General features: G+C 46.5%; 1 protein-coding gene across 1 annotated transcript in view; it reads left to right on the top strand.

The window, feature by feature from the left end:
• The window catches only part of LOC311232638 (protein jagged-1a-like), a gene marked incomplete at its 5' end in the record, with an annotated part of 29,054 nt that overhangs the window by 2,522 nt on the left and 17,367 nt on the right, over positions 1–9,165 (top strand). The window contains 6 exons of the mRNA XM_084319497.1: positions 208–321; positions 2,671–2,784; positions 4,174–4,287; positions 7,238–7,354; positions 8,067–8,094; positions 8,894–8,979. Of these exons, the coding sequence (XP_084175623.1) occupies positions 208–321; positions 2,671–2,784; positions 4,174–4,287; positions 7,238–7,354; positions 8,067–8,094; positions 8,894–8,979 (573 nt within the window). The remainder of the gene's footprint in view (positions 1–207; positions 322–2,670; positions 2,785–4,173; positions 4,288–7,237; positions 7,355–8,066; positions 8,095–8,893; positions 8,980–9,165) is intronic.

Below are 9,165 nucleotides of genomic sequence, written 5' to 3'. Positions count from 1 at the left end.
TCGAGCAAGATGGAGCCAAGAGAGAGAGGGGAAAAAACGGCATTCATACTCTTTGTTCCTATCTGAGTTTACCTTCAGGTCCTGTGGTTGTGATGGATTATCGCCGCTTAAATGGTGGGATTATGAACGTTTTCCCTCTTCTCTCTCTTCTCTCTCTCTCTCTCTCTCTCTCTCTCTCTCTCTCTCTCTTCTCTCTCTCCCTCCCAGACATTAACGACTGTGAGAGTGGCCCGTGTCGGAGTGGAGGGACGTGTATCGACAAAGTCAGCCAGTACCAGTGTATCTGCGCCGAGGGCTGGGAGGGGTTAGACTGTGAGAACAGTGAGTTCACTCACCTCGCCGCACACACACACACATGCACTCACCACACACACACACACTCATACACACACACACACACCCGCGCGTGCACACGTCAGCCAAGTCTCTCGTAAATAATGAACTTTCTTGCTCACCGCTTCTACCAGTAGCCCCAGACCTCGTAGAGGAGGTGCCTGTTTTGGGACACGGGAGAGAAAGAGGGTGTGGGGAGAGAGAGAGAGAAAGAGGGTGGGGGAGAGAGAGAGGGTGGGAGAGAGACTAGAGAGGAGGGGAGGAGAGAGAGAGGGTGGGGAGAGAGACAGAGAGAGAGAAAGAGGGTGGGGGAGAGAGAGTGAGAAAGAGGGTGGGGGAGAGAGTGAAAGAGGGTGGGGGAGAGAGAGAGGTGGAGGGGGGGAGTGAAAGAGGGTGGGGGAGAGAGAGAGAAAGAGGGTGGGGGAGAGAGAGCGAGAAAGAAGGTGGGGGAGAGAGAGAGAGGGTGGGGGAGAGAGAGAGAAAGAGGGTGGGGGAGAGAGCGAGAAAAAGGGTGGGGGGAGAGAGAAATAAAGAGAGTGGGCGAGAGAGAGCGAGGAAAGAGGGTTGGGAGAGAGAGAGAAAGAGGGTGGGGGAGAGAGAGCGAGAAAAAGGGTGGGGGAGCAAGAGAGAAAGAGGGTGGGGGATAGAGAGAAAGAGGGTGGGGGAGAGAGAGAGCGAGAAAGAGGGTGGGGGAGATAGAAAGAGGGTGGGGGAGAGAGAGCGAGAAAGAGGGTGGGGGAGAGAGAGAAAGAGGGTGGGAAGAGAGACGAGAGAGAGAAAGAGAGGGGTGGGGGAGAGAGAGAGGGTGGGGAGAGAGACGAGAGAGAAGGGGAGAGAGGGTGGGGAGAGAGACTAGAGAGGAGGGGAGAGAGACGAGAGAGGAGGGGAGAGAGAGAGGATGGGGAGAGGGGAGAGAGAGAAAGAGGGTGGGGGGAGAGAGATAGAGATGGTCGAGAGAGGAGGGGAGAGAGAGAGAGAGATGGAGGGTGGGGAAGAGAGCGAGAGAGAGAGAGGGTGGGGGAGAGCGGGGGGGGTGGTGGAGAGAGCGAGAGAGAGAGAGAGGGTGGGGAAGAGAGCGAGAGAGAGAGAGGGTGGGGGAGACAGAGAGAGAGGGTGGGGGAGAGAGAGAGAGGTGGGGGAGAGGGGGTGGGGGAGAGAGCGAGAGAGAGAGAGGGAGGGTGGGGAAGAGCGAGAGAGAGGGTGGGGAGAGAGAGAGGGAGGGTGGGGAAGAGAGAGAGAGGGTGGGGAAGAGCGAGAGAGAGGGTGGGGAGAGAGAGAGGGAGGGGTGGGGAAGAGAGAGAGAGGGGATGGGGGAGAGAGCGAGAGAGAGGGTGGGGGAGGTGAAACTCGTTTGACTCGTCAGGTGTCATATCTAGGCATCCGGTTCTTTTCTTCAGTACTTTAGGTCGCTTTCACACAGGGGCTGTTTGGTCCGGACTTTCGGACCAGAATTCGATAGTCCGGTTTTTCGGGTCTGTGTGAATGCGCGTCGAACTCGGTCCGCGGACCAAACAGGCGAACTCTGGTCCGCCTGAAAACGTAGGTCTCGGTTCGGCTTCAGCGGACCAAACGCGAACCAAATATAGGAAGTGATTATTATTACCACTGCTTGCAGCACTCACTGCAAAACAAGCACACTGCATCTAATCTCTCTATCTATCTATCTATCTATCTATCTATCTATCTATCTATCTATCTATCTATCTATCTATCTATCTATCTATCTATCTATCTATCTATCTATCTATATATCTATATATCTATATATCTAACTGTGCATCTTGGGAAGAAGGAAGAAAAACGCGGCTTATTATTATTACCGAGGCGCACGGCATTAATAATGGATCAATGCCACGTCAATACTATTATTATTATTATATTATTATTATTGGTCTACAAGTTGTTTAGCGAGAGGATGGTGGTAATGTGCTTCAATAGAACAATGGATCAATGCCATGTCAAAACTCGCTCCGCTGATCTGGAGAGGGCTCGCAGACAGTCGCACACAAACACACACCGCGCGCGCGCGCACACATGGGCTTGTAGCCACACACACATTTCCACTGTCCAATAGACAAGCGCCCTTTTCGACAGCGTGACATTGTTCAGAAGGTCTCGGTGCGCTGACAGATTTCTCTATGTGAACGCAGGCGAACCAAATGAAGAATGCAACAATGTTGCAACTTCACCTCCAGAACCGCACAGAGTCCTCCAAAACTATATGTGAAAGCGACCTTAATGTCGATCTCCTCTCTCTCTCTCCTCTCTCTCTCTCCTCTCTCTCCTCTCTCTCTCCTCTCTCTCTTCCTCTCTCTCCTCTCTCTCTCTCCTCTCTAGACATCGACGACTGCAGTGCGAGCCCCTGTCACAACCGAGGCACCTGCCGGGACCTGGTGAACGACTTCTACTGCGAGTGCAAGAACGGCTGGAAGGGCAAGACCTGTCACTCAAGTGAGCCTCATTTTGTTTCACCACACCCGCCGTACCGCGCCGGTAGCCCCGGGACCGAGCTGCTTATGTGATGCGTAACGGGCTGTTCTCTCACCCAAAGCAGCCACGGCTAGCTAACGCATGCTAGTGATGGGAATTCCCGCTCTTTTTAGTGAGCCGAGCCATAAACAACCGGCTCTCTTAAAAAGAGCGGGAATTCCCATCACTAGTTGTTTTGGCTCCCAAGCGGCTCCTTAGATTTTTTTGTTGCTTAAATAAATGTATTACCAAAATGAATGTAAAATTATGTGTAAAATGAATTACTAATGTAAAAAAAAAACATACATTATATCAAATGTTTATTGTTTATATGGTCATTCACTTTAAAGAACCGTTTCGTTTGCAACCGACACATCGCTAGCGCATGTGTACTCGCGAGGTGCTGCATACGCTCCTCCGCATTGGACATTAATTGAATGGCTGCTTTGGGTGAGAACAGCCCATTAGGGTTACGTTGGTGTGCAAGTGCAACGCGTGCAGAAGTTTGTTTATGAACCAACAATAACCTTATAGGACGCTTTTTAAACGAACAATGCCACTGACCCTTAGTTGTACCCTTCCTGCTGACTGACAATTTGTAAGTCACTTTGGATAAAAGTAGGGGCAAGAGTGGCTCAGGAGGTAGGTAATCGGAAGGTTCCTGGTTCGATTATTGCTTCTCCCGGGCAGCGTGTCGAAAGTGTCCTTGAGCAAGACACTTAACTAGTGACGCACCGATGTGAAAATTGTGGCCGATACCGATAACCGATATTAATATTGCTGTTCTGGCCGATACCGATATTTGCCGGTGTTGATATCTCTGTATAGAAAACACTTTTTTATGATAATCAAATAAAGAGCTATTTTCCAAAACGCATTTTTCTTTTACTTTTGTAATCTATTTTCAGAAATTACTGATATTTGAAACAATTTAAGACCAAAACATGTTAAATAAAAATAAATATTTAAAGAAAAATTTGCTGCATGTTATATATGATATTATATCGGCCGATATATCGCGCACCACTACACTTAACCCTTAACTGCTCCCAATGAGCAGGTTGGCACCTTGCATGGCCACGTCTGCCATCGGTGTCGGAGTGAATGGGTGAAATGTGAGGAACAAAAACTGTAAAGCGCTTTGGATGAAAGCTGCTATATAAATGCACCATTTATTTTATTTAAAAGCGTCAGCTAAATGTAAACTTGTGACACTGAGTTGGCAAGTTGACAAGTCTTTTGATTGATTGATTGATTGATTGATTGATTGATTGATTGATTGATTGATTGATTGATTGATTGATTGATTGATTGATTGGGCTATAGATACATGTGTGTAGCTGCTTCTAACTCAAGCCTGTCTGGTTTCAGGGGAGAGCCAGTGTGATGAAGCTACATGTAACAACCGCGGGACCTGCTACGACGAAGGAGACACCTTCAAATGCACGTGTGGCGCCGGATGGGAGGGAGCTACCTGCAATATAGGTCAGTGTTATGACAACTAGCACTGGTCATCGTTTGGTGACTTGGTATGAAGGCTAGTCATCGTTTGGTGACTTGGTATGAAGGCTAGCACTGGTCATCGTGTGGTGACTTGGTATGAAGGCTAGTCATCGTTTGGTGACTTGGTATGAAGGCTAGCACTGGTCACCGTTTGGTGACTTGGTATGAAGGCTAGCACTGGTCATCGTTTGGTGACTTGGTATGAAGGCTAGCACTGGTCATCGTTTGGTGACTTGGTATGAAGGCTAGCACTGGTCATCGTTTGGTGACTTGGTATGAAGGCTAGCACTGGTCATCGTTTGGTGACTTGGTATGAAGGCTAGCACTGGTCACCGTTTGGTGACTTGGTATGAAGGCTAGTCACCGTTTGGTGACTTGGTATGAAGGCTAGTCACCGTTTGGTGACTTGGTATGAAGGCTAGTCATCGTTTGGTGACTTGGTATGAAGGCTAGCACTGGTCATCGTTTGGTGACTTGGTATGAAGGCTAGCACTGGTCATCGTTTGGTGACTTGGTATGAAGGCTAGCACTGGTCATCGTTTGGTGACTTGGTATGAAGGCTAGCACTGGTCACCGTTTGGTGACTTGGTATGAAGGCTAGTCACCGTTTGGTGACTTGGTATGAAGGCTAGCACTGGTCATCGTTTGGTGACTTGGTATGAAGGCTAGTCGTCGTTTGGTGACTTGGTATGAAGGCTAGCACTGGTCATCGTTTGGTGACTTGGTATGAAGGCTAGCACTGGTCATCGTTTGGTGACTTGGTATGAAGGCTAGCACTGGTCATCGTTTGGTGACTTGGTATGAAGGCTAGCACTGGTCATCGTTTGGTGACTTGGTATGAAGGCTAGCACTGGTCATCGTTTGGTGACTTGGTATGAAGGCTAGCACTGTTCATCGTTTGGTGACTTGGTATGAAGGCTAGCACTGGTCATCGTTTGGTGACTTGGTATGAAGGCTAGCACTGGTCATCGTTTCGGTGACTTGGTATGAAGGCTAGCACTGGTCACCGTTTGGTGACTTGGTATGAAGGCTAGCACTGGTCACCGTTTGGTGACTTGGTATGAAGGCTAGCACTGGTCACCGTTTGGTGACTTGGTATGAAGGCTAGCACTGTTCATCGTTTCGGTGACTTGGTATGAAGGCTAGCACTGGTCATCGTTTCGGTGACTTGGTATGAAGGCTAGCACTGGTCATCGTTTCGGTGACTTGGTATGAAGGCTAGCACTGGTCATCGTTTCGGTGACTTGGTATGAAGGCTAGCACTGGTCATCGTTTGGTGACTTGGTACTGTATGAAGGCTAGCATTGGTCATCGTTTGGTGACTTGGTATGAAGGCTAGCACCGGTCATCGTTTGGTGACTTGGTATGAAGGCTAGCACTGGTCATCGTTTGGTGACTTGGTATGAAGGCTAGCACTGGTATCGTTTGGTGACTTGGTATGAAGGCTAGCACTGGTCACCGTTTGGTGACTTGGTATGAAGGCTAGCACTGGTCATCATTTGGTGACTTGGTATGAAGGCTAGCACTGGTCATCGTTTTGGTGACTTGGTATGAAGGCTAGCACTGGTCACCGTTTGGTGACTTGGTATGAAGGCTAGCACTAGATTTAGGGTGACCATATTTTGATTTCCAAAAAAGAGGACATGCTGGCCCCAGCCTCGAGATACATGATGATACTCAAAGTTTACTCAAATATGCCTTATTGTTATACTATATTTAAAGTATGCCTCCGCTGTATGGATAGAAAATTATTATTTATATAATTTTATATAACAGTGACAGTAAGTTATACTCTTTTCTAGGGCTGTCCCCGACTAAGGATTTGGATGGTCGACTATGATTGGCCAAAATTTGCTGTTAGTCGACTATTGGTCGACAAAAAAAAAAAAAAAAAAGTATAGCGGTAATATTTTAAATATTCTTTAAAACTTTTTATTTTAATTTTATTTTGTATCATTCCATTTGGGCTGTGGGGGTGCTTAATGTCTGAAGGAGTCGACTGAAGGCTTCTTGTCCTCTGCAAAAGCATGCAATTGGTCCACTGATGGATACATCTTGATATTTGTCTAGTCTAGTGTGTTCATTCGACGGGTGACATCCTCTTTCTGTGCCTGTTTTCGTAGGCAGTTAGCCTCTGGTATGTGTGCCATTAGCGTTAGCCACGCTTCTAGGCCTCTTTTCTTTTGGAAAGAATGATTGAAAAAAATAATAATATTATAAATTGTTTTATTTTTTTATATTCGACTAAGAGGTTGGCCAGTCGACTACGGCTCCTTTCGACCGATTAGTAGACTAATCGACTAATAGGGGTCAGCCCTACTCTTTTCTCAGTGACAGTACGTTATACTATTTTCTGTTTTCTCAGTGACAGTAAGTTATACTCTTTTCTCAGTGACAGTAAGTTATACTGTGTTCTCAGTGACAGTAAGTTATACTGTGTTCTCAGTGACAGTAAGTTATACTGTTTTCTCAGTGACAGTACGTTATACTGTGTTCTCAGTGACAGTAAGTTATACTGTGTTCTCAGTGACAGTAAGTTATACTGTGTTCTCAGTGACAGTAAGTTATACTGTTTTCTCAGTGACAGTAAGTCATACTGTGTCTTCTCAGTGACAGTAAGTCATACTGTGTTTTCTCAGTGACAGTAAGTCATACTGTGTCTTCAGTGACAGTAAGTCATACTGTGTTTTCTCAGTGACAGTAAGTCATACTGTGTCTTCTCAGTGACAGTAAGTCACACTGTGTCTCCTCAGTGACAGTACTGTGTTTTCAGTGGCCGAGGTTTTGTGTCTCAAAGCAATCGCTTTGCTTTGTTTACAGGATTTCCTCCCCCAAAAAAGCCCTTCACCTGTATCTCTCTTCACTTGTCTAAAGTCTATGTTTGCTGACTGCAGTCAGGCGCGCGGCTAAAGGTTATGTTTGCATCACTTAGCGAAGAACAGCAGCTGCCTGCCCAGCCCCTGTGAGAACGGAGGCACCTGTGTGGTCAGCGGAGCCGCCTTCACCTGCGTCTGCAAGGAAGGCTGGGAGGGCTGGACCTGCAGCCAGAGTGAGTAGAGCCACGGCCCTTTCCTCCAAACGATCCAATAGGTAGACGCATCCTAAAGTGCGTGGAGCCACGGCCCTTTCCTCCAAACGATCCAATAGGTAGACGGATCCTAAAGTGAGTGGAGCCACGCCCCTTTCCTCCAAACGATCCAATAGGTAGACGGATCCTAAATAAATCAGCCAATATTAGGGATGGCCATCGATTTTTGAATAAATGGTAAATGGTGCATTTATATAGTGCTTTCATCCAAAGTGCTTTACAGTTTGTGTTCCTCACATTCACCCGTTCACTCACACATTCACACACCGCTGGCGGAGGCGGTTTACATTTTTTTCTCTGAAATGTAACTGAGTAAAGGTACAAGTATACAAACCTAATAATACTCGAGTAAAGTACAAATCCCCCAAAACAGTACTTGTATATTACAAGTATTGTAACAAAGTAAAATTACTCAAGTACTTTACACCCCCTGCATATCGAATAGCAATTTGCCCATCCCTAGGCAATATCATCTGGCAGATATTAGCCCTTTACCATCATAATGTTACCTGCAGAGGTTCTGCAGACAAAGGATTTCTCACATAACTAAATAAATGCATATTTAAACAGTGTTCCATGTTTTTGTTCCAACTATTTTGAACTTGAAAAAAAAGTTTTCCATCTGTGTTGTGTGTGTGAGTCTCAACCCAACATTTTGTTTTTCATTTTATAGATGCCAACGACTGCAATCCCCACCCCTGGTAAGTCAACCCACGAACCCAAATGATCTCTCTCTCTTTCTCCCTCTCTCCACCTCTCTCTCTCCCTTTATCCCTCTCTCTCTCACGCACTCTCACCTATTTTTCACTCTCACACAGACACACACAGAACTGTTTTCCCAAGGCTCAATCAAACAACATAGATTTACCAACACAGAGACATTCCCGAGAAGCATCATCTTGAACGTAGATACGGGGAAAGGTCTTGGCACGTTTTTTAATCCTGAACTGGAGATCAGAACATCAGCTTTGTATGAGCCTCTTATTAAAGGACCAATCTGTGTTCCAAAATGACTGAGCTCTTGATACAAGGACTGACACTAGACAACATGTAGACAGTTTTTCAATTGTATTTGATGGATTCCGTTGGCTGTAAAGATTTGTTTACCTCTGTAATGTTTGTAAACATTTGGAGGGTTAACCCCTTCACTGCCGCACTACCAAACGGTTAACCCTTTCACTGCCACACTACAGAAGGTTAACCCTTTACTATCACACTACCGACGGTAACCGTAGTAGTAGTAGTGTGGTAGTAAAGGGTTAACCTTCTGTAGTGTGGCAGTGAAAGGTTAAGAAAGTAAATAATAATAATAATAATACATAATAATATGTATTCACAAGGATGTATGTGAATTAAAACCCCCAAATTCATATGATCAAAAGAAGAAAGAGAAACTTAGATTGGGGCTTGTTAAGACTTTGGATTCCGTCGTCTGTGGTTTTTGCAAATTCCTGTCGGATGACCGTTGACCTCTTGGCTGGTCCTCTCCTGTCTCTTCAGCTACAACAGTGGGACATGTGTGGACGGAGACAACTGGTACCGATGTGAGTGCGCTCCAGGATTCGCCGGCCCAGACTGCAGGATTAGTGAGTAATAACCCTTTGCTTTACCCCCCCCCCCCCCCCCCCCCCCTCTGCCTCACTAAGTCAGGGCATAAGTCAGGGCTAAGTTTGAGTCAAGTCAGGACTTAGTCTGGGATTTGATGTGACCGTGGGGACCACCACACTGTGTCGAGAGTAAATCTCCTCCAAACACTTGTCAGTTTCATTGAA

Source organism: Notolepis coatsorum (assembly GCF_963971535.1).
Source record: "Notolepis coatsorum genome assembly, chromosome: 7".
Taxonomy (NCBI): Eukaryota; Metazoa; Chordata; class Actinopteri; order Aulopiformes; family Paralepididae; genus Notolepis; species Notolepis coatsorum.
Note: the sequence above shows the minus strand (reverse complement) of the source record. Positions and strands in the feature narration are given on the sequence as shown.